Source organism: Ochotona curzoniae, unplaced genomic scaffold (genome assembly GCF_017591425.1).
Source record: "Ochotona curzoniae isolate NIBS_2020 unplaced genomic scaffold, NIBS_Ocur_1.0 scaffold_3890, whole genome shotgun sequence".
Classification (NCBI taxonomy): Eukaryota; Metazoa; Chordata; class Mammalia; order Lagomorpha; family Ochotonidae; genus Ochotona; species Ochotona curzoniae.
Window position 1 is genome coordinate 36,483,184 of NW_024467115.1, and position 25,198 is coordinate 36,508,381.

General features: G+C 47.1%; 1 protein-coding gene across 1 annotated transcript in view; it reads left to right on the forward strand.

The window, feature by feature from the left end:
- FNDC1 (fibronectin type III domain containing 1) overlaps positions 1-15,611 on the forward strand; it is an 83,583-nt gene extending 67,972 nt beyond the window's left edge. Inside the window, exons 20-25 of the mRNA XM_040965676.1 lie at positions 3,783-3,891; positions 9,234-9,313; positions 10,732-10,761; positions 11,991-12,152; positions 13,424-13,546; positions 14,854-15,611. Of these exons, the coding sequence (XP_040821610.1) occupies positions 3,783-3,891; positions 9,234-9,313; positions 10,732-10,761; positions 11,991-12,152; positions 13,424-13,546; positions 14,854-14,969 (620 nt within the window). The 3' untranslated portion in view covers positions 14,970-15,611. The remainder of the gene's footprint in view (positions 1-3,782; positions 3,892-9,233; positions 9,314-10,731; positions 10,762-11,990; positions 12,153-13,423; positions 13,547-14,853) is intronic.
- The last annotated feature ends 9,587 nt before the right edge of the window (positions 15,612-25,198 follow it).

The window sequence follows — 25,198 nt, forward strand, 5'->3', positions numbered from 1 at the left end:
TCACTCCAGGGCGTATGCTGCATGGGCTGCTGGGACCAGTTTCCACAAAGTGCAGCATGTTCCTTGTATAAAGCAAATAAATCACTGGAAGGAGGAGGAAGAAAGCTTGTAACTGGAACAGCCAGAAATGCTTTTATTAATTGAATATGGTTTTATGAATGGAAATTTTAAAAGAAGCAAGTAAGCACATGGGGGAAAATCATTGAAAATCTTTTTGCTCTGTAGCATTTGACCCTTTCTTGCATGGCAGATATTACACAATATACTGTCAGTACACTACTGCAATCCGAGCCAAGGATTGCAAAGAAACACTGGCTGCAGGATAAGAGCACTAGCCACGCTGTCTGTGCCTCAAGGGCTCAGGGAGCCAAGAGACAGCCTTCAGCAAATGCCCCATAAATGTCGGGGGCTGAAGTCAGTCATGACTACTAAGTTTTCCTGCAGATACCTTAATCTCAGTTAAGTCAGCCATTAGACATGTACTGCAGGCCATCCTCACACCCCTCCCTGTGCTTTCCCCTCCACCCCCACTTACCCCAAAGGAAGCCTCAGTATCCTGTTGCTGAGTATTCATGGCCCCAGCATAAAGGATATGAATGAGGCAGGCATGAGGAGCTGGGCTGTCCCACCATGAAGCCCTTCCCAGGACTAGGCTGACTTCAATGGACCCCTTCAGTGCAGATAGTACTGCAGTGTGAAGGAAGAACCATAGACCCCAGAAGGTTCCAGGGGAGACAGGGGGCTGAGAGTCATTTGGCAAGGGGAGCACAGGCTCTTTGACCTGCAGAATATCCCAGGATCCACTGTAGAGTTCTGATGTTGATGTGGCAGGGGCAGCTTGCTGCTTCCTCTGCCTGTCAAGACGCTGTATTAACACAGTGGGGCCCAAAACACAGAACACTTCTAGGGGCACTTGTGCCTATAGCTGACCACTCTCCTGGTCACTGCCAAGCAATGATGCACTCACCACCATGGATGTGATGTCATGGAAACTGCCAAGGGGATGGCTCCTTAGGACAAGATCAGCAGGCAGTCTTTGTGGAAGAAAAGTCAAAACATCAGGAGGTGGCCTGAGCTCAGCAAGTGCAACCTCGAAACAGCCTCACAACTCTGGTACCAAGATCATCAGAGAGACCTGATCGCCACCAGGTTCTGATGCAGCCAGAGTTCAGCATGCAAGCACCATTGACTTCCCATCCAAAGTGGGCTGCTGTTACACTCGACACCCTGTCAGCAGTGGGTCATGTGTGTGACTACAGAGCCTAGATGATTGGGAGGTCCTTGCTTGACATTCATCTCACACTTTGTTTACACACTTTCTTTTTGCTGTTCTTTTGTTTTTGTCAGGTTCTAATAGACATCAATTCCCTGTGGTGAACAATATTGTGAGATATTTGCATCTTTATGATTTCTGGGAGTGGTTGTCAATGGAGGAGGTAGTTCTGTGCAAGGACAGCAGCTTGTCAAGGTTCACATAAAACATCTGTGGAAGGAAAAGAAGAGCTATCCTCCAGGGAGTGGTGTGGAAAGTGTCCCGGAGCCCAGCTCACCTGGCTTCCGGCCCCAGTGTGTCCCTCTGCCTGCAAGGCACTTGTCACTGGCCCCAGGCCGTCAAGCAAAGCCTAGCTCTTATATGCATTTTAAGTGTTGACCGTGTTGACCGTCTCCTCCATCGTTACTTTCTGGGCCCAGTTCTCTACCCTGTCAGTCTCCTCATAGGCTCTTGCTCTTCTGCCTGAGCACTACATGGTAGAATTTTGGAATTTCTCAAGGTGGGGTCTTGCCTGTGTCCTTGTTTCTTGTTCTGTCCTCTTTCCCCATAGTCTCATTGAAGTACATGATTTTCAACCATCTTGGAGGAGAGTCATTGATTTATGCTTCAAAGCCACCTCCTCCTCTTCTCTGAGCTTCCTCAGTGACTTCAGCTGCCACATGGAAAAGCACTCAGACTCCACAGAAGTGACACTGGACAGCCTGTGCTCTGGTCCCTAGCTTGGCACTCTGGCTTCAGTCTATCCATTTGTTCAAACCGGGATCTGTGGAGTGACCCTAAAGTCTTTCTGTCACACCATCTTCAGTTCATCATGGAGTCCCCCTGACTTTCACCTTTGCTTTGTCCTGAGACCATCATTTCTCTCTTCTAACCGACTGCCCTGCCCTTCAGCCTTGCTGTCTCTCTCTCCTGGCTACTGTATGGACCCCTTCACTGGCCCAGTGCCATCAACACCACGCCCTATCCACTCTGCCAGGAGAGGGATTAAATACATCGCTTTCCTGAATTCCCCTCCCTCTCTTGCTAAGATGAAAAGCAAAAGGGCATTGTGTGGCTTTTCTACTTTCTGCTGCTTCATGGGCATTTTGTTCCATGCCCGGTTCCTGACACTGAGTTCCACTCATGCTGCCTCCCAGGAGCTCCCTCCACCTGACGTCCTCCCTATTCCTGCCACTCGCCTTGACTGCTTCTCACCCTTCAGGCTTCAGCCACACCTCGTGAGCTCAGGGAAGCTCTTCATGCCCCCCGCGAAAGGTAGCTCCCCACATATGAAACACTGGTCTTGGCCGTGGACTGCTGGATCTGAGGATCCAACCACTTGAGTTCTCAGTACAGTGACTGACAAGCAGTAGTCATGCAGTAAACACTCACTGGAAATTGATTATATTCGTTGATATGAGTTTAGAGATTTAATTTGTCTCTATAGGTACTTCCTCATTTGTCAAAATAGGGATGTAACACCTACATACAAGGGTCGTGCCAATCAGCTCATATAAAACACTCAGCTTATTTAGCATGATAGGAAGTGCTTGAAATATGTGTTCTTTCTTTCATGCACATAAAGGACTGGGTGTGAGGGCTACACAGAGCTGTCGTGTGAGCTTCACTTTGCCTCCTGGGCCAGTCTTGAGGCCGGGCAGGTGTCAGAGCTGAGGGCCCATCCAGGGAGGGCTGTGAGGAGCAGGGAAGACAGAGCAGTTGGACTTCAGCAGATAGTGAGGTGAAGGCAAGGAGGATGTTCAACACGCATACATCAGAGAACCTTCAGTGGATGGGGACGGGCGAGGGTCTCTGTGAGTGAAGGGGTGTTCCGAGCTCTCTCTTTCACACACAGTGTTTGCTATCACCACCCTTCCTTTCCTATCAAGAACAACTGTCTATGTCCCCACTAGGAAATCCCCAAGATTTGGGGAAGTCATTGCTTTTCTGCTTTTTTCTCTGTGCAAGCATGATGGCTGTGATGGGGAAGGCCAGGGAGTAAGAAGGATGCAGCAGGGAGTCAGCAAATCATCAGGAAGCATCTTACTCTCCTGTCTGTCTCTGATACGCAAAGGGTGCCAGGGCTGTGTGTTGTCCTGCCACTTGCCCCCCTTTGGAGTCCGCCCCGGAGCTGCACGCACGGGGTGACCTCAGCCTTCTCTTTTCCACAGGGCTCCTCCATGTGCGTGACTTGGTCGCTATGTGTATGTAATCATTGTATATATACGTTCAAAGAGAGACAAAGAGAAAGAGAGCTGAGGCAGCTCCATCCACTGGTTCGCTCCCCAGATGGCCTCAGCAGTTGGGGCTGTGCCAGGCCAAACCAGGAGTTTCATTCAGGTCTCCTATGTGGGTGACAGGGGTCAAGCACTTAGACCATCCTTTGCTGCTTTCCCAGGCCATTACCAGGGAACTGAATTGAAAGCAGAACAGCTAGGATTTGAACCAGTGCCCATATGAGATGCAAGTGATGGCTTTACCTACTCTACCGCAATACTGGCCTCACTCACTCTGTTCTGTTCCATTTCAGGGTATTTGGTGTACAGTGCATCCTATGAGGACTTCATCAGAAACAAGTGGTCCACACAAGCCTCTTCTGTGACTCATTTGCCCATTGAGAACCTGAAGCCAAACACAAGGTGCGATGTTGTCAGTCATTCAGAGATAAAACATGAGAACCATGCACATGGTCACAGACACCTAGGGCTGAAAATGAAAGGATTCAGGAAAACGTCTTATAATGTGAATTCTCTTTAATTCTAACCAAATGTCAATGAATGCTGACTGAGTGTGTTACATAATATCCTTAGGTAATGTGATTGTGAGTATTATCATTTTTAGGTTGTAGTGTGTATGATTGGCTCCATTTTTTCTTAAGATTTATTTTTATTCTTATTGGAAAGTCAGATATACAGAGAGGAGGAAAGACAGAAAGGAAGATCTTATGTCTGACAATTCACTCCCCAAGTGTCCACAATGGCCGGAGCTGAGCCAATTAGGAACCCAGAGCCTCTTCCGGGTCTCCCACATGGGTGCAGGGTTCCAAGGCTTTGGGCCATTCTCGACTGCTTTCCCAGCCCACAAGCAGGGAGCTGGATGGGAAGTGGGACCTCCAGGATTAGAGTTGGTGCCCATATGGGATCCTGGGCATGCAAAGCGAGGACTTTATCTGCTAGGCTACTAAACTGGGCCCGGTCCCCTGTTTTCATAAATACTGCATGCCATTAAGGAATGAAGGGCGGTTCTGTGTGTGAAAACAAATATATCTGCCTGTAGTCACCCAGAAGTATGATATAGGCAGCACAACCTTCCTGTGTGACCCAGTGGACTAACCATTGCTAAGCAGTTGAGTCGACTGGTATTCAAACTCTGTGGAGTAGAAGTTCAGACCTGTTGGGGTACACTTCATCACTTCATCACACACTGATGAAGGTACAGGTGTGTTTTCACATCCCAGGCAGTGACTGGGCAGGGCCCTATTCTGGAGGCCAGAGTTAGCAGCCCTCGGTATGAAATGGGAAGAACTGGTTCTCAGGAGGAGGTGCACAGGGAAGTGACTGGGTGTTCCTGGTTTACACTGTCTGCTTCCAATGGTAAGGACCACCAGAAAGCTTCCCAGCAAGGCACCAAGCACAAAATCACCGAGCAAAACCATGCAGCCAAACAGCATCTCTGGGAAAACAAAACAAAACAAGACTGGTTTTTGGCATCTTTCAATGTCTGTGTTGTAAATCCCTCTGCCATGGCCAATTTCAAAATCCCAGTAGGCTTGCAGAAATCCTGGGTGGTAGCGATTGGCCCTCCAACTTGCTTTGGCCTTTGCACAGTAAAGAGCCTATGGGGTAGGCTTGAGGGCTGCCATCTTCCATGCAGGCAGAGGAATGCAGGGAAAGCTGGCACCAAGCACGCTGGGCAAGCATACTCACGCAGAGGGATAGAATCTGGGCAGAGGCCAGGGGCACCCAGTAACGCAGAAGCCTGCTGGGAACTTTCTCAGGACATCTGAACACATCATCTGGGCTGCCTTGAAGCGAGTGTCCACAATCTGTTGGGAATGTCAGGATCTGGCGAGTAAACAAAGCTGTAAAGTAGCAACTGAGAAAGCATTTTCTTTTTCCCTATTAATAATGAAGAATGATAAACCAGAGAAAACAAAAGCAGCAAAATCAGAGCAAAAGGGCTTAACATCCGTTTTTTTTTACTGTGTGTGAAGTGATGCTCCCTTTATGGCCCAGCCACAGGATTGAGAAGCTGGGAGAAGAAGGCTTCCGGATGCTCTCCCACGTGGCTCCTTGCGACTGAATTGCCATCCCTGACTGCTCCCTCTCCCCAACACCTGCAGTCAGAAGACCTTGTAGCAGCCTGTGCCACCAGGCTGATGTAGGCTCTTAAATAAAGCCAGCAGGTGGTTATGTGGAATGACGGCTTACTCAGCAGGAGCCAGGGCTTACCCGTGACTTGGTCAGTGAGTACTTAACCAAGCATTCAGTTGGAGTGGGCACCATACCAGTTGTGCATCAGGAGTAGAATTTGGGGAGAAATAAGCATGACTTTGTTGGAACTGGCAGTCTGTGAGAGGACACAGGTTTGTTTTTAAAATAGCACGCATGTGACTTCTATCTTGCAGGGACATTGTACTTTGGGCTTTTTCTTCTGTGAGCCTGGGAGTAGAGAAGGCAGTCAGGTCAGCTGGCTTATGCAGGTCTGACCTGACACACAGGAAGTTCCCCTGGAGAAAACATGTATGGGGTGAGATAGGACTACTGCAGTCAGAGAGCACAGTCCAGAGCACGGTAGGTTCCAAGGAAGTGAAGGGGCTGGCTTACGGAGGATTGGGGATGAGCAAAGACCGGCAGTGCGGTGGGGGGCGGGCAGGTGGGTTTGGTTCCCTGTTTGGTAGTGGCTGCACAGGACATGTGGGCTACTACATTAAATTCCCCAAAACTCAACAGTGACTGGGAAAGTGCAGGTGTAATATGAGGACACCGAGGGGCTCATTCTGTGAGGTTCCCTCTTCCCAGTCCTCGGGGCCCCACTGAAGAGCCAGCCTCAGTCAGTACAGGAGAGAAAGAAGGTCAGCCGCTCTCAGAGGGGGCAAGCATTCAAGACAGCTCTGCTTACTCATAACTGTAGCTCGCTTTTGGCTTTAAGTGAGTGTTACTGACCTTATTCCCTAAACTGAGTCCCAAGTGTGTCTTTGCAGCCTACACACTTTAAATCCATAAGTACAGAGATTTGTCACTTTCAAGGTATTCAAAAGAAGGTGCCAGAAGCTTATGTAAGACGGCGAGGCCTGGGCTGGTTTTGTGACTTGGAAGAGGCAGTGGCTATTCAGATATGAAACACATATTTTAGTCCACAGGAAAAAGTTTCATATGGTTTTGAAAATGAGAATTTGACTTTTCTTATAATTCCAGCTGTTGTTCTACTCAGCATGTTTAGGTTCACTTGGAAACAGTGAGTTAGACAAATGGAAATACAAGGAAATGTCAGAAAGTTTATAGAAAATGGAATTAAAAGATACATCCTGCTAATGCAAAACAGTTTTGAAATCCATGCATAGTTTTTTTTTTTCACAAAACACGTTTTCATGAACTTTTGGCGGGATTCTGGTATGCATGGATTTCAGAGTTCTGTTTTGCACTAATGTATCTTTTAATTTCATTTCCCGCAAACATCTGGAAAGGCTGTTGTAGGTCTTGAGCTGACTCTAGTGCACGGGAATCTGGTCAACAGGGAAGTAGATTTCAGTGGTGAAAACAAACTTGCTGCCAACCGAGGTTCATTGGGGCAGGGGGCATGACATGATGCCCACCTTCCTGCCACTGCCTCGGCTGCCTGCCAAGAGGGAGGCTGTGCTGCTAGAATGAAAGGGGAGGGGCAATGATGCAAGGAACCATGCAGCGAAAAGGGCCCGTTGGTCTCTAAAGAGAAGTGCCATTCCTTAAGGAAAGTTTGACCAGGGTCACTGATGGATGCCAAACCCACTGCTTGAGCTGCCTGCATAGTTTTGCTTTAAATAATTCCATAACCAGTGAACTAAAATATGTAAAATTGGGAAAACACCCACCGCAGAGTGAATTGAGGTCAGGGAACTCATGTGTTTTTAATTGTACATATTTTTTAAAAGAAATTTTAAAGAAGAATATTCTTAAATGAGAGGTGAACGACTTAAGAAGGCTAATTTTGTAAAGCAGATTTTTCATTTTTCTGTTGAATTAAACTCGACTGAAATAAGCCTGTGTACTGTAAGGCCAGGAACTGCCGTGGCCATCTCAGCAGCCCTGCAGGTTGGAGCCAGGAGGGCCGTGCAGCAGGTATCATTACCTCCGTTCTCTGAATGTACATAATGCACTCTGTTAAAATTTAGTGCCTCTAATTACTACACATCAACTCAATATATGACTTACAAATAAAGAATGCTGTAGCATTATTATTTTTTTTTTCATTTGAGAAATGAGACACAGATACGTGCACACAAAGTTCCGTCTCTTGGTTCACTCCCCAGATGCCTGCAAGAAACCCAGGAGCGAGGAAGATGTGGGCCTCTCATGTGGATGACAGCACCCCAGCACTTGAGCCATTACTGCTATCTCTAGGCATTTGTATTAGCAGGAGGCTGAGTCAGGATCCAGAGCTGGGAGTCAAACTCAAGGATTCCCGTGTGGGACGTGCTTATTAACCAACACCTGCCTTCGTGGTTAGGCCAAATGCTCACCCCAGAATTTTGTAATATTTTTTTCTGACCTGAAAAGTAAACTTTTTCTGGTGGCCCAAAGCACCAGCCCTGGGATGCTGTCACCTCTTGTTCTCCTGTGGTTAGCTAAATGCCAGGCAGGATGAGGAGACAAAGGGTGAGGATTGATACAATGGTTGATGCAGTTAATACAGAGAAGTGATGCAGTCATGGCGTTGGCCTCTGTCCAGTGTTTCTCCAAGCACTGCTTTCTGTCTGGTAGCTCATAAGAATGTAAAGTAGGAGAACTTGAGGTCTAGGTTTGCTCTAAAGAGCCAACCAACCTAGTGTGCTTCTGGCATGTTCTCTGTTCCAAGACAGTGTGCAGCCCTACAGCAAAGGCTGTCTTTCCAGGACCTTCCACATTCTTCTCTTGGGCTTGCTTCTTTTCGCTGGAGGTGCAGGAGCCCCTGCCTCACTGACTTGTGGGGCCATCCATTCCCAGCCCCAGAGCCAAAGGCTCCTCCTGTGCCCACAACATTCCTGTCAGGTTAGTTTCTCTGAAGAGGCCAGCTTCCGGCCAGCTTCCCCTGCTCCTTGCCAACCATGCATTGCCTCACCACTGAGTCAAGACTCCTGCTCTTTCCCTTGGTTGCAGAGATCAGAATGCAGTTAAAGAGTAAGTTGTCTGGGGTTCTGCTCCCCAGACTTCCTCTGCTTGGGCTGGGGAGCTCACGCTAAGAGGAAAGCAGCATCAACAAGGAGCAGCTCAGGATGTGGGCACAGGGGAGCCCATGCCATCTTGATGCCCTGAGGAGCGCGTGCTGCCTGAATAACCTCTTGCCTCAAATGCTCTTGTCTTCTCACTAGCTATATGCCTCCACTATGTGAATATATACAAACACTCATAGAATAATACTATGGGATAATAATCAAAAGTTTATGAAAATGGGATGAAAGAGTTTTGTTTTGGTGCAATTCTAAAGTCCGTCTAAGCATGAGGTCTTTCGCAATTCACAGAAAGGTTCAGTCTCTCTCACGCTCCCTCTTTCTGCTCTCTGTCTTGCTTGCTCACTCTCATTCTGAAGTAAAGCCAATTTTAAAATAAAAGGAATAAAGAAGCATGGTCATTTAGTCTAGTGGTTAAACTGCCAGTTAAACGTGAATTAACTCATGGTGTGTGCATTTGTCCAAGCTAGGACTGGAAGACTGCTCTGAGTAGATGCTCAAGTTTTTGGAAACCTATCCTATTATGCAGAAACCAAATCAGTCAGCTTCTCACATGGTGTTTCTTCCTGGTTTCAGGTATTATTTCAAAGTTCAAGCCAAAAATCCACAAGGCTATGGACCCATCAGCCCATCGGTCTCATTTGTCACAGAATCAGGTAAGAAAGTCCTTCCAATCTTGTCTGTTTTGTTCTCAGAAATAAGACAAACTTTCCAGAGTAACAATGACTGTGATGAGTAAATTAAAACAACAGAACCCTTACTTTTTGTATTTTAAAGAGTTAGTGGTGAGTTTCTCTACTTTTAAAAAAAGTGTTTCCTTGCAATTTGGCCCTCTTGGGAACAAGCAGAAAGGCCCAGTTCCAGTAATGGGGGAATCTGGCATTTAGCCACAGAGGAGAGACAAGTATGAATCTACATGTACCAGAGTCAGGAAGAGTTTTCCAAAAGGTTTTGCTGCAGGAGGCTGAGGTCATGTCCCGCGTGTGGATGAAGAGGGTGTTGCTGCTTGATTGGCCAGACTGCTTGTCAGGAGACGTGGGGAGAGCTCAGTTAAAATGATGGTCAGTCATATGAGAACTGCCCCCGAGCATCACGTTGTGTTTTTGGGGTGCTGGTAAACGAGCAGTTAGGCCCTTCCCTACCACATCGCATGGCCCTCTGCGTGAGGCACTGCCCACAGGGCTGGCCCGCTGTGACCCTTCTTGGGTCACAGAGGAAGTCACATGAGCATGCAAGTCCCCACAGTGGAGCCAGCAGTGCCCCTCACTGCTCTGGCTTCCATCTCTTTAGATGGAAACTTGTCACAGGAAGGTGTTTTCAAGTGGAATGATTTTAAAATCTGCTGAATCAAAATATGTGGGCAAGATAAACTGCTTTGCGAGAATGTACTTGAAACGAAGGGCCTCAGAAGTGGCTCACATGCCTCTCCCTCCTGCCTGCTTTCTGTCTTCTACGTGGGATCACAGAGTGTGCACTTCGACTGGCCACTCTCCTTCAGCACCATCTTTATGGGTGATCCACACTGTTGTGTGGATCTCATGCCTTCACGCTGTGCAGCGACATTTCATCGTGTGGCTATGCCACAACGTTTCTGTCCAGCCCTGTTCCCTGTCCATAGATACCTTGGCTGGTTCTACTTCTTGGCACCACAAAGATGCTATAAGTGTTTATGTGCAGATGTTTGCACATATCTGCACATATGTGTTACCACTTGCTTGGATGAACAAAAGGGCAATCAGTGCATCCGAAAGTGAGTATAGGCTCCTTGGAAACTCCCGAACTGTCCACTAAAGACGGAGAGGGTTTTTTTCTATTTAAATGAATACTGAATTATTTCGTAGTACCCAGTAGTAAAACATAGTTTTCAGGACTCTACAGATTATACGTAAGAGTTTTTCCAAAAAAGAAAATGCTTAGAAAGTGAAAATGGAGGAAGAACATTGGTGTCTCTTGAGTCTGCCTGCCTGTCTGTCTTTGCTGCAGTTTGGCTAGCTCTTTCAGTTACAGTAAGCGTCCCAGCTTGCATTTCAGTGGGAGGTAATGTGAGGTCAGCTGTTTCTTTTTCATTCCACAGATAACCCTCTGCTCGTCGTGAGGCCCCCAGGTGAGTTCCTCTCCCTGCTCATCTTGAGACTGGCAGTGAGGCTGAATGTTGCACAGGAGTTTGCTGTGGCTGCTCACAACCAGCTGGACCACTTCTGCAATAATTTTTCCATCAACCCCAGTTGCTTTGAACCATTCATCCAGATCTGTGCAAAAGAATGGCCTGGGAACTTAAATATCTTATTGATTTGTTTGAGAGATAATAATTGTTTTCCCTCCCTGGTTCCTCCCCAAGTACCTGCAATGGCCGGGGCTGTGCTGGGCCAAAGTTGGAAACTGGGAATTCAATCCAAGTGTCCCACATGAGTGGGAGGGACCCAATCACTTGAGCCATCCAAGTGCTGCCTTCCAAGGCTACATTGTCGGGAAGCTAGAGTCAGGGGTGAAGCTATGAATGGCAATGTTTAAAAAGTTTGCTTTGAAAAGCAGAGAAATCACATGTACTAGTTCACCCTCCAAATGCTTGCAGTAGCCAGTGCTGGCCAGACCAAAGCTAGGAACTGAGAATCCCGTCCAGGTCTCCCACGTGGGTGACAAGGACCAATGTACTGGAGCCATCGCCCGCCGCCTCCTGGGATGTCCGTTAGCAGGACGGAGTCAGGGCTTGAACACAACATTCTGACATGGGATGTGGGTGTCGGTGCTGGCTTCATCGCAATGCCACATACCGGCCTCAGGAATGGGAAGTGTTTAATGGGGCCCAGACAATCAGTATCTCTGAAAAACCACAGTGGAGTAGCCAATATCTATGACATAAAGATTTACATAATCCTACGCACATTTTAAGTGACTGGAAAGATGGTGCACCATGAAGGTTTACTTTGCTTTTCAATCAACCTGAGAAATCCCAGCTGCTGAAGTTCAAGATAGGCCTTAATGTGTGGCAAGGAAGGTGGGGAGTCTGCTAAGGGGCTTGGGGTGGGGTCATGTAACCCCCAAAATCAGATCTGCCAATTTAGCTTGTTTTCTTGAAGGATAAAGACCTTACTGAAATATACACAGGCAAAGTATATTCACATTTTTGTCTAAACTCCTTTATTGTATTTCAGTAGTTAAAAAAAGAGAGAGAGAGAAGGAGAAAGGAGGGAGGTGTTCATCGGAGAGGGAGGTGTCCATTGGAGAGGCAGGAAAAGGCACCCAGAACATCCCTGGGAGTGGGGCAGGTGTGATGAATGCATGCAGCTGTCTGTGGGCTGCCCTGACTCAGCAGGCGTCTTTTGTGCTGTCAAGGTGGCGAGCCCATCTGGATACCATTTGCTTTCAAGCATGACCCCGGCTACACAGACTGCCATGGGAGACAATATGTGAAGCGGACGTGGTACAAAAAGTTTGTAGGAGTTGTTCTTTGTAATTCACTGAGGTATAAGATTTACCTTAGTGACAACCTGAAAGGTAGGTCATTGTGGCCGACAGGTGGTGGAGGCGTGGGCACTTGTGGTTTTATCAGATGCTGACTTCATGAAGCAGGTGCATCTGAGCATATTTGGGGCCTGGACTTGTGGTTCACATGTAAACCAGTTTCATGGACTTTGCTTAGGTTACTAGCTTTTACATTGGCACCCAGCAATAGATAGTCTTTAGTACACTGTTTTGGGGATAAAGTCCAACATTATGCTAGAAATTTAAATATATGTCTTCTTTGAAATTAATTCACTAATAATAGACATGACTGTGAACTGAAGAAATTGAGGGAAAGTTTCCCCAAGCCCCTATCACTGCTACAACTTTTCAGGGAGGAAAAGTTACATGGTGAAACACAGATCAACAGTACTACGCATTTTGTGTCCAAATGAAAACCACATAATTTTTTATTGAGCAGAGGATTAAAGTGAAGACTGGCATAAGAACACCAAACTAATCACACTTAAAAATGCTATTTCTATCCAGCTGGCTTTGGTCTACTCATCTACATAAGCTTAATTTTTATTTTGAAATTTGTGCAATTTTCAGTTTTTTAGAAAATGCATCTCATGAACTTGCAGCTGCTCTGTATTTTGCCATTGGTAATTTTGATAAATACCTTCATGTTTCTTTCTCACCAGCTGTGATTAAAGATAGTGTCAAGACTAACTGCCACACTCCGCTCTGGCAGTTTCTGTGTACATCACTGTCCCCGTGTTTTCTCTTTTTCCCTTCCCCTCTCTTCCAGAACCATCCCTTTCCTCTGCTGCTTCGGAATTGCTAGGTGAGGTTAGCACAGGCAGCTCTGGAATCCCAGGTTTGGGAGACACTTGGCACTTGCTGAATTAGTCGTTCAGCACCGCGGACAGCGTCCAGTATCACAGACACACCCTTTGTCTAGTCATGCATGAAAATAAGTTGTTCTTTTAGGTTGACCTTCCTGCCTTTCACAATCATTTCATAATATTCTCTATCAGTTTTCTGACTTTCCTTTTTTTAACTAAAGCATAATCAGGCCATCATTTACAAGCTGTAACCACCTGTAATTTCTACTTCCTGATTGTTCCTTCAGGATTTAGCATACATGCTTTCAGAGAAATCTGATTGTGTTTATGAGGTTGATGCCGTTGTCATCATGTTTCACACCTGCAAAGTGTGTCACACCCAGAGTAAACAAGGGGCCCAGTTGAAATGGCCTCAAGTTTGTGGTACCAGCTGGCACTCTTTGAGTAGAAACTGACTTATTCTGTTCCTTTGTGCAGACACGTTCTACAGCATTGGAGACAGCTGGGGAAGAGGTGAAGACCACTGCCAGTTTGTGGATTCACACCTTGATGGGAGAACGGGGCCTCAGTCCTACGTGGAAGCCCTCCCCACCATTCAAGGTAATCCGAGCTAGGGCCTGACACACTTGGATTACACTGAGAATGGGGGATTTATATAGAAGGAAATTCATGATAGCTCTGCCGCTGGTTTACCATCTGAAGATGGATTTAGATCATCAAAAGTAATGAATTAGCACAATATTCCTATTGAGCAGGTCAGAATACAAAGGAATATAGAATATTCCTTCCATCTCTGGTGGAAGGAATGTGCTCTGAAATTGGCAGTGTAAAACAATGGTGATGGTGTGAAACAGTGCACCTTGCAGCATAGATAATGACAAGAGTGACATCATACAGTTGTCCTGTTCTTGGGTGATCATTAAGGCCACTGACTTCAAAGGTGGCAAGTCGTGTGAGGATACTTGGAAAGGTTTACAGAGGAGGCAGGGTCTCTGCTGACCTTTAGAGACAGGCTGGACATGCAAGGAGCAAGGGCACTTCCAAGCAGAGCCTGGCATGAGCGAGAGTAAAAGGCAGCCAGAAGTATGTGTGACCACTGTCATGGGTGGCTGGAGACAGTGGCATCCCAGCTGTCTGGGTGTGGCATTACAAGGGGAAGATGGGTGTGCCCACCTCCAGGTTAGTCCCTGAGGTGTTGCCAGGCAAGTTGCTACTCTATTGAGCAGGCAAGTGAAGACCTGTTCCCCACCATTAGTGAATTGAATGTTTGGGAGACATGAGGTATGGTATGCTGATATGCCAAAAAATAAAGCTAAAAAAACCGCCTTAATAAAAAGCATCTTTGCCCATTCTCCAAGAATTAAAATACATTAAAATAAGTGCATCAAGGTTATCTTATCCAAACAGAATCAATAGGGTGTATCTAACCACCCACCATGTATCTAAACATCAGTATATCTTTATATACTGTATGTGTATAAAATGGATATATATAATATATATATCATCTATTCATCCACTTCCTATTTATCCTATGATCTATCTAACTTACTTACCTATAATCTGCATAAATGATCTCTCCAGATTTGTGAGATCTGGCTGCTTACTCAGCTCAGGGCTGTCCCCTCAGTGAGTGCTCAGTAGCCCTCAGCTAACCCTGGCCTTGTCTAGAAGAGAGAGGCAGCAGGGTGAGTAGTGAGCTTCCTCCTCCCTACCCAAGCCATGCCTGTGTGGACACTCAAGGCAAACCCCGTGGGCACCTGTGACCCTGTGTCGGCCTGTAAGTCACACATGTCATAAAAAAACTTTGTCTGGAAGGAGGATGTGAAGGTGAGCATTCCCACTGTTGGTCCCCACATCTCTGATGCTTTCCTTCCCTCCCCATCTGTCTCCCTCAACCCCACCAGGCTACTACCGCCAGTATCGCCAGGAACCAGTCAACTTCGGCCAGATCGGTTTTGGAACCCCCTACTACTATGTGGGCTGGTATGAGTGTGGGGTTGCCATCCCAGGAAAGTGGTAATCCCTGGAGCCATGGTCCTGCAAGTTCAACCGTCCAGTCCTGGCCTGCCAGCCGACTCATCCCAGGCACTGTGAGCAAGAGAAAGACAGTCACACACTCCGCCACCCCTCTGCTCCTGGCTGGCGGGGAGGCCATGGGATGAACACTGGACGATTTCATCATCTTAAGTCTGGAACTCAGTCCCACTTACTGACCTTGACTGTGAGCAGGACATGGCCTTGCCATTCACTATGCGTGTCATGGTTTCTGTCTGTAGTGGTACAACCAGAGTCATCACCAAGTAACCACTTTCCATGACTCACAGACTAAATTATGGTCACAGAGTGTGGGCACTCGGACACCTCCAGGGAACAGCAGAGCCGTGCCATGTGCTTTCTATGTTGCTTGTTTTGGACACTCCCAAGCCAGCCCATTTTAAGCTTCAGATCTCTATGTATGCAGCAGAACCAAGTTACTAAGAACACCGCCCAAAGAACCACAGCCTACCTGAAGTTTATTCTGTGGACTTGCCCACTGCTAGAGAATATCTATCGTGTTGTTTGTCAGTTCTCAAATGTGGTCTATATGTATATATGCATATACATAGGCACCCTGGTCTGCAAGACTATTGATTAAAATGGCTATATTTGTACTTTGTTCACGAGAAAAGCGTGTATGGGACTTTGTTGATAAAACCATCACTGTGGACATGTCATTCAAGTGTCCAAGGAAACTCTCACACTCCATGCACAATGAGGCAGCCAGGAGCGGGTGCTCACTCCATGCACAATGAGGCAGCCAGGAGCGGGTGCTCACTCCTTGGGCAGGGGCTGTGCCCTGGCAAGCAGGGGCGCCGAGCTGCCGTCAGTGAAAGGCCTGCATCATGTTTCACCAGCTGCAGGGCCAGGCCTTCCTGCTGCGGGAGCCTCTCCGTTCCCCTGTGGAGAATGTCAGGGTTGCCTCTTGGTGGGCAAGTCCAGAAAAATGGAGATCTCAGATCCCAAACTCTTGCTTTTGAAACTCCCTTTCCTCTTGCCTTCCTCTCCCACTCTCTGCTCCCGTGGAAACGAACCAGAGCCAAACCCTGCTTTGCGGCTCATGGGGGTTGCTGCTGCCGCCAGTTACTGCAGCGTGCCCCCGGGCTGTGGAAGCTGCACGTGGCCCATACCCGGCACTGAGGTATGGAACTCTAGTGAGGCCAGGCCAGACGTGTGCTTCAAATTTCACCATGCCCCTTCCATGGTAACCAGCGGTAGCACTTGGCAAATATGCTGACAGCAGGGGAAAGAGCTGGAATTCCTCAGGAAGAAAGATCAGGCATTAGCCATGTCATAGTATGCTCTTACACATGAAAAAGGAAGGAGACCCCCAATCTCCCACACTGGTCAATGTGCAAGGGAGCTGCACACGCCATGCCAAGCCCATGCATCCAACAGTCAGGATTTTCCAAGCAGCACAGAAATCTTCTTTTTCATAGTTCCCCTGCAGAAATATAAATAATTAAAGACTTCTTTTCCGCCCTGCCTGGAAGCTGCAGGCTGAATTTGCTTACAGAAATTGGAAGTTAGGCTAAACTGAATGCTTGAAATTTTAGAGAAATGTCCAACACCTCTAGAGGATAGAATTTCCAGAATAAAAACGTTACAGAAGAATATAAGCCTAGGCACCATGTGAGGGTTCTTTAGGAAGAACTGATAGAATACACAGACGGATGACGGATACATAGATGGGTAAACGTAATCCCTGGTACCTGCAGATAGAACAGGCATAGGTAATATGGTACATGGTAGATATGTACATGATATATAGACATAGGTATGACATAATAGATAAATATGATGGGTAATAGATGATAGATGGTAGATAGAAAAATGAGAGGTGACTCGTTAGGGGAGCCACCTCACAGGGTGACAGAGGCGAGGAGTCCCTGACTGGTCATGTGACAGTGGGAGACTCTGGAATACCAAGGCTCCATCTGTGCCCAAAGCCTTCAGGCCCAGAGACGCCAAGACTGTGACTCTGTGTCTGAGGACTAAGTCCTGAGAGTATAAGCCAGTAGACCAAAAGCTTGAAAAGCTGAAATTCTGAAGTCCCAGGCTGGAATAGAGCATGTCCCAGCTCCAGGAGATGGAGACCATCCCGTCCACCCTGAGTTAGGGTTCACCCTGCACAGTCCACAAATCCACATGCCTCCTCTGTACTCACCCTCAAAGACACACCCAGCACTAATGCTTCACCTGCTGGCCAAGTTAAGTAGCACAGGTACATGGTCACCATTCTGCTCAAACTAGCCTGGGTAATGGCATCATGTTTCTAGAATACTAACTTATGAGGCCTAGCACAGTAGCCTAGTGCCTGAAGTCCTCGCCTTACATACACCAGAATCCCATATGGGTGCCAGTTCATGTCTCGGCTGCTCCACTCCTCATCCAGTTCCCTGCTTGTGGCCTGGGAAAGCAGTAGAGGATGGCCCAAAGCCTTGGGATCCTGCAGCTGTGTGGGAGATGCGGAAGAAGCTCATGGCTTAGGATCAGCTCAGCTGTGGCTGTTGTGGCCATGTGAGGATTGAATCAGCGGAAGATCTTTGTTTCTCCTCTCTGTAAATCTGACTTTCCAGTAAGAATAAATAAATCTTTTTTTTTAATTAGTTATTTCCAGAAACCACACTGTAGGAAGACTGTTGGGGAGTGAAGAGATGAGAAGGAGCATTCAAGTTTGCAAACGGGCAGAAAACCAGGTCAGGTGAAGTCACCATGGAGGACGGTGGTCGCCAGGACAGGTGGAGAGGCTCCAGAAGGGAGTGGTCACCTAAAGGGGCAGAGCCTACGCCAGTTCTGGAGAGCAGAAGCAGACACAGTGGGGATTATGTGGAAAGAACACTCCACAGAGAATTGTAGGAAAGTCCATTCTGTAAGAGACATCTCTGGAACATGGCCAGATGTCCATCCTGAAGACATAACTAGCACGTCCACACCTGCTGCGGAAGCCCTGGCTGCGAGTTCAGGATGGTTTCTGCAAATGAAAGGCTCCTAACTGAACAGACAGGAGGCAGTGTGGGGCAGGGGCCATATGCCATTCACAGGTTTGCCATGTTTCTTGTCTGTTTTAGAAACAGTCAGTGTAGACATGGTATGGTTTTGTTGAGGCTTTTAAGAAGGTTCACGTGAAGTCTGAATTGAAAAACGAGCCGAGGTTGTTTCACAGCTGTTTGTTTCTCTTTCTCACCCTTAATCTGCGTCTGTTTTCTGACAATCAGCTTCCTTTGGGCACACTATGGAGTTGGCCTTTAGCGATTCGGTCCTGGGTTCCCCCTCCCCCGCCCTGGGTGTCCCACTTGACCTCTGGTTTGTGTTGTAGTCTCAGAAAGTTATCTTAAGTTTATATTTATGTTCCACTTGGCTAACATGTAATTTCCAGCTCTCATCGGGGTTGTTTTTGTTTTCCCCTTGACCTACTTGAACCCCTTATTGGGGTCAGCCATGGACGGTGGGATGCTTGGAATGGGAGGAGGAAGATGGCCAGCATGGAAAAGAGGTCACTGCCGCAGTGGGTAATTACACGAATATTCCACTGATGGGGTCAGCCCAAGTTTCTGTGAGGCTCTACCCTGGGCCATCCCAACATTGTCTCCATAAGATGTAACCATTTGGCAAGCAAAGTGAAGAAGCATGCGAGTTGATTTTGAAGAGTGAAGTAAACTTCAAGTTTGGGGAGTGAACTATCGCCCCAGTTCACACTGGTGCTGAGTTCAGGGAAAGCATACAGTACAGGGGAGCATGCCATATGGAAGATGGGCAAGGGAGCGTGCTTGTTCTGAATCAGAGCTTTGGCTGCCCTGACATGACTGCCAGTGAGACTGCTGCTGAGGCTCCAGGGACAGCCTTGGCCCGGTTCCATGGGGCTCCCATCCCCTCACTCTGCATGGCTCCACTCTCGTCCCCATAGTCTGGCTTTCTCTGGACACATGTGTCCCAAGCAGCTACCAGTGCCTCATCTGTACCCAGAGCAGTTGGGATGACACAGCCCACAGCTGAATTACTCATTGTGGGTCTTCTCACTAGGACTATTTCTCATGAGTGCAGGATGGGGTGGACTTTGTTCATCTCATAGCCCCTGGTTTCACTGTGTGCACAGTGCACATTTGGGGTTCAGCTGACGCTGGCTGAGTGATAGGAGAAGCTGATTAAGCATCATTTCCTGGAGATGACCACACTCCTGTTCCTACAGTGTGGGGGACAGCAGTAGGATTAGACCAAGATAGACACACCCGACCCAAGCTTGACCTAAGCCACAGTCTGGTTCGTTGGGTCTGGATTCTAGCATCTGGGACAGCTAATGCAGAACTAACAGGTGCCAAGGTCAAGCAGACAGAGCAGCTGGGCTGTGTCCTCCCAACTGCTCTGGGTACAGAGAATGGAAGTGGACCACCCAGTGTGGTTGAGACTGGGGGATTTCCACGTAGGGTTTCAGGCTTGAGTCTTTAAAGCATTGGAGAGAAATGCTCATTTCCTGAACTTGGAAGGCCGAGATTAGCCTATGTGGCCATTGTTTTGATATAACTTAGACACCTTGAAGGAGAAGCTCTGCAGGCTCTTAGACTTATTTTTAACTTGAAAGGCAGAGTGATAGGGAGGGACAGAGAAATAGAATCTTCTCTCCATTATTCACTCCCCAAATAGCAGCAATAGCCAGTCAGGTCGAGCCAGGCCAAAACCAGGAACCTGGCACTCCATTTGAATCTTCCACATATGGGCCGAGGTCCTAGTACTTACGCCATCCTCTGTTGCTTCCTAGGTGTGTTAGCAGGGAGCTGAATCACAAGTGGAGCAGCTAGGACTCAAATCGGGATGCAGTCTGGGATTTGAATTATGATGTGTGACTAAAGAGCACACATGTGTGGCTTTCCACAAAACCAAGGGCAACTACCTCAAAATGAGCTGAGGTCTCTCCAACAACCAAAAACAGAGCTGTTTTCAGGAAACCAAGCACTTGCTTGAAGCTTATCTTGTTCCCACGGTCAACTGAACCTCAGCATCATGAGCTCTTTGCTTTTTGCGTCTCTCACATAGAAGTGGAAGACCTGACACCATGGTACCTTCTTATGCCTCTGGAAAGGGGAGCCCAGAGCATGAAAGTTAGGGAGCTGCATTCCCCTCTTGTGGTGGGGAGGGGCAGGCGGGGGGTGAGAAGCAAGGCAGCCTGTAGGAGAAGAGAACCATGTGAGGGAGTTCTGAGCTTCGGTGGTCCTGGGAAGTCTGTGGCTCTCCACCCATCTAATGCCTGTGCTGGGAAAGTCTAGGAGCTGTGCCTCCAGCTGGGGCAGGGTCTAAAGGTGGATCCTCCATCGTTGCCAGCTTCCCTCCTTATTCCTCCTCTGGACTGCTTCTGTCATCTTCACCCTCTGCTTATCCTGCATAGGCATGGACTCTAAAAGGAGCCTGGAACTTACGCTTAGAAAAGCAGCTTCATGCAGAACCAAGAGGCAACACTGCCCATGGTTCATGGGATAAGAAGGATGCTGCAGGTAGCAGGTGGCTGCAGGGGGACCTTTAGGGCATCTCAGAAATGAAATGGGAAGAGAGGGAGGGGTGAGAGACACAGAAGAGGAAAAGGAGGAGGAGTAAAGAGAGATCTTTATTTAGATTGTCTGTATTGATCACCCATTTATCATTCTATTGTGCCTATCATCCATGTATATTTATCATCTAGCTATATGATGTATTAGCTGTCTCACTACTGTATTTCATCTATCTATTGTCTATGTAATTATTTACTGTCTATCCTCTATCTATCCAACCATCTATTGTTCATCATTCATCTATCACCTGTCTGTCTAGTACTAGCCACCATTGTCTCCACAGTGGTACCAAGACAGAGGTTTAGGGAGTAGGAATGACTCCTGGAGAGCTGGACTGGTCCATCCGTTCCCACCCTTCTTTGGTCCTCTCATGTCTGCTCTCTTCTGAAACCGTAGTTTCTACTCCACAAGTCTTTTCTACCCTTGCTTCCCAGCCTTGCCAGCTCTACAGTGGTGCTACAAGCATCTAAACAGACAAGGATGGGTATGCATTTCATTAGTTTGGTGAACACCTACTATGTAGTGACTTAGTATAAATGTGCCATGATGGTGATTGGCATCCCCTACAGTAAACAGGTATCAGTTGGAATCAGGACAATTCAAGGAAGCTTTGCAGATACATGTTGATGTGGAGTGGGTGGGTACATGGGAACACTGTACTGGGGAGCTTTTGCTGCCCTGCAGAACCTCCACAGCAGGAGGAAGAACTGGCTAGTGAGATCTAGAAGGAGCCATAGAAGTCGAGAGAAATGGTGCTCTCACCCAAGGACCAAGGGACAGTCCTGAAGCAGCCCTGCAGGGGGATGCCTCTGTCCCTTCATTCTCCCTTCCTTTTCCCTCCTGTTTCCTGCCAGTGTGCCCCATTAGCCAATCCCATCTGGAAGCCACATGTCAAGGAAGCAGAGTAGTGAAAGCGATACAAGCCAGACCCCGTGGCTCTGAGCAGGGCGAAGAAAGGAAGACTCCAGATCTGGGAAGACAAACAAAGCATACCACACCCAGGAATTGACTCTACATTTTCCGTGCTCATTAGTTACTTGTGGCACACTTGTGGGAAAAGAATAAGCTAAGGATGATTCTTAGAGGGGACTTTAAATGCTCTTCTCTTCCCAGAGGGGATGGAAGCTTTACAAGCATTTCTTGTAAAGGAGGCTGATACTCAGGAGGGTGAAGAAACCAGCAGAAACCATAGGTTCGGTTATAGGGCTGGGGGAACCTCAGGCCTCACTCTTTCCACCTGTAAAGGTGGAGCAGCAGGCACCTAGGGCACACTCGCATTCCCCTGGCCTGCGACAGATATTACTAACCCATGAGAGCATCTCCCCACAGTATCTGCTTTTGACTATAGTCCCAATCGATACTGATCTCTGGGCAGTTTTCCCAGAGGAATGGCACTAGCTGACAAGACCAAGTCCATTTGTCTTCTCCACACTCTGTTGATTCTTTTTTTTTTTTTTAATTACTATTGCATACATTTTTAAGATTTATTTTTATTATTTTTTTATTGGAAAGGCGGATATTCAGAGAGGAGAGACAGAGAGGAAGATCTTCCGTCCGATGATTCACTCCCCAAGTGAGCGCAACGGCCAATATTATGCCAATCCGAAGCCAGGAGCCTCTTCCGGGTCTCCCACACGGGTGCAGGGTCCCAAAGCTTTGGGCCGTCCTCGACTGCTTTCCCGGGCCACAGGCAGGGAGCTGGAAGGGAAGCGGGGCTGCTGGGATTAGAACCAGCGCCCATATGGGATCCCGGGCATGCAAGGTGAGGACCTTAACCACTGTGCCACCGCGCCTGGCCCTGATTCCACTCTCAGAGACCCAAAATATGTTCTTAGAGCAGGTAGGAAGTGGTACTTGGAATTAAATCAGATTTTCTGCCCAGTGAGGTCTTGATTCAGGTTGAGGTTGACAAATTTTGCCCTCCTTTAGAACAACACAACTATATAGATATAGATACAGATAGATATAGATATAGAGAATATATATATGTATATATATATATGATTTATTTTATATATATGATTTATTTTATTTGAAAGGCAGGATGGGGTGGGGTGAATGATGGCATAAGCTTTTATTTGTTGGTTCACTCTCCAAATGGCTGCAATGGCCAGAGCTTGACTGAGCTGAAACCAGGAGCCTAGATTTTCATCCAGGTCTCCCTCTCCCACATAGGTGCAACATCACCTCCTCACTCTGGAACAAGGATCTTAGAGAGAGGGCACTACGAGGAGAAGGGATACAAATGTGTATCATCACTGTGGCATCGTTTTGAAAGACCAGGCCATTGTTTTAGCATTTATCTCACCTTTCTTTAACCAAAAAACACTGATGGTGCATTGTGGGCTGGGCCACCTGGGGCCCTGAGGGGTATAACTCTTGCAGTTCACATTACAGCAGTATTTGAAAGATGAACTTCTAAACAAAGAAGACTGGCAAACGCATGCCTCCATGCTGGGTACTTTTCCTTATCTGTTGGTTTCTGTGTGTGCTGTCATCTCGATTGTTCTGTGTCCATGTGGAATGCAGCTGCTCCAAGACGCTGTGAATCCCTGACGCTTGGGTTGTCCGGCTGTATAAGAAATAGTCCAGGGCTCCTCTCTGGTTTGGATCCTGAATTAGAAGACACTATTTTTCCATTGGCACTGCTCTCATTAATGAGAAGCAAAGAGGGGTGGCGTCCAAGAGGTCCATGACTTGGGGACCAGTGAATCATGGTTTGGGGGTATCAACTCAGGACTCCATCTGGGGTCAGAAGGATTGTTAACTGATTTGTAATTACAGGGTTGGAAAACGGTTCATGTTCTAGTGTACAAAGGCAAATACTGTCAATGTGTCCACGCAGCCGTCAGTCATGAGCAGTTATATAAGTGCTTGTAAGTACCAAGGACTCAGCCCATGCTCGTTTCAGACTTGATCACTTTTAGTTTTGGGAATTTAGTAAACACACATGTTTTAGTGTACCCTACTGTGAGTTTTCCACAAACATTAGATTCATGTAACTGTTAAGATTAAAATAGAAATCAACCCATCTCTTCCCTCAAATCCCTCCTCTCCCACCCCCAGCCCTTCTACCACCTATCTGTTTTTTTGGCTCTAAATTCTCACCTTTTCCAGAATATCACACGGAAGGAATCCCAGGGACACCCAAGTGGGCCTCCACTCAGCCTAGGCAGGCTGTGTTTGAGACTCCAGTGTGGTCACCACATCAGGAAGGCCTTCCTTTTATTTTCTGAGCAGAATTCCATGGTGTGAACGCAGCACCACTTGATGAGCCACTCAACAGGTGAAGGACATTGGGTAAGGTCTGGAGTTTGCAATAACTGTGAATAAAGCTACTATATACAAACACAGGCAGGATCTTACACAAATGAAAGCTTTTGTTTCTCTTGGCTGGTCTTGCGGGGGGCGGTGAATATGAACAAATGTGTTTATGTTTAGCTTTGCAAAAAAACTGCCCAACTGGAGCCTAACATTTAGCTTGTCAGTTGGGTAATGTGTGCTTCCCCAGAGACTACTGATATTGAACGTTTGTCTGTTCACTTGTCTATTTACCTGCCAGAGGTCATCTTTGGTGAACTGTCTTAAAAACAGTGTGACCCTGTCTTTCAATTGAGCTTGTTTCGATATTTTAAAAATTTTGCTTATTTTTATTTATCTTAAGGTGGGTATAGGAGGAGGGCAAGGGAAAGAGGTTAGGGGTGTCTTCCATCTGCTGGTTCACTCCTCAAGTGCTTACAAAAGGGACCAGGCTGAGTTGAGGAATCTGCAGCTCCATCTGGGTCTACCATGCAGGCACCAGTGGCTCAAGTCCTCAGGGTCTCACGTGCTGTGTCTCAGGGTGCACATTTGCACTCATGGAGCCTGGATGCACCGGCATCTCAAACAGAGCTTGACAGCTACAGCAGCAGAACACCTGCTCCAAGTTGGTTCGTTACTGAGTTGTGAAAGCGTTTATGTAGGACAGAGGCAAGCTGTTTGTCAGCTATTTGATTAGAAGGTATTTTTCTTCAGTGTGTGGTTAAATTTTGTTTATCTTCATTTCTCTCAAGATTGTCTTATAGAGGGCAAAGGCTTTTAATTTTGCCCAGGCCTAATTTATCCACTTTTACTCTAATGGATGTACTTTTGCTCTTAGCTTTATGCCTGTAATTCAGTTATTGGATTTCTGGTAGAGCACGAGGTGTAAGTCGTGGCTTTTCCTCCACTGTGAACGTGGTGATGTTCTGTTCACTGTGCAGACTATCCCTTCCTGAGCCAATTGCCTTAGAGCCTGCATTGGAAATCAATTGACCATGCAAGTGTGGTTTGCTCTGGACTCTGCTTGGTTCCCATGGATGATTGGTCTACCCCTTTGCCAATACCACACTGTCTCTCTTGTTTGCTCATTTAGCTTTGTAGTGAGTCTAGCAATCGAATGCTGTAAACTGTCCAGCTTTTTCCATCTTTTGTAAAACTTAAGTGGCCATTCAAGTTCCTTTTCCTTTCCAAATACATTTTGGAAACTTCTTGTCAAATTATTTTTTTCCTAAGATTTATTTTCTTTTTCTTTTTTTTTTAACTTTACTTCCTAATATTACTATCATTTTATGACACAGTTCCATAGGCCCTGGGATTTTTCTTATCCCAGCCCCAATTCCCTCCCCTCTCACTGAGTCCCCCTATAACATTA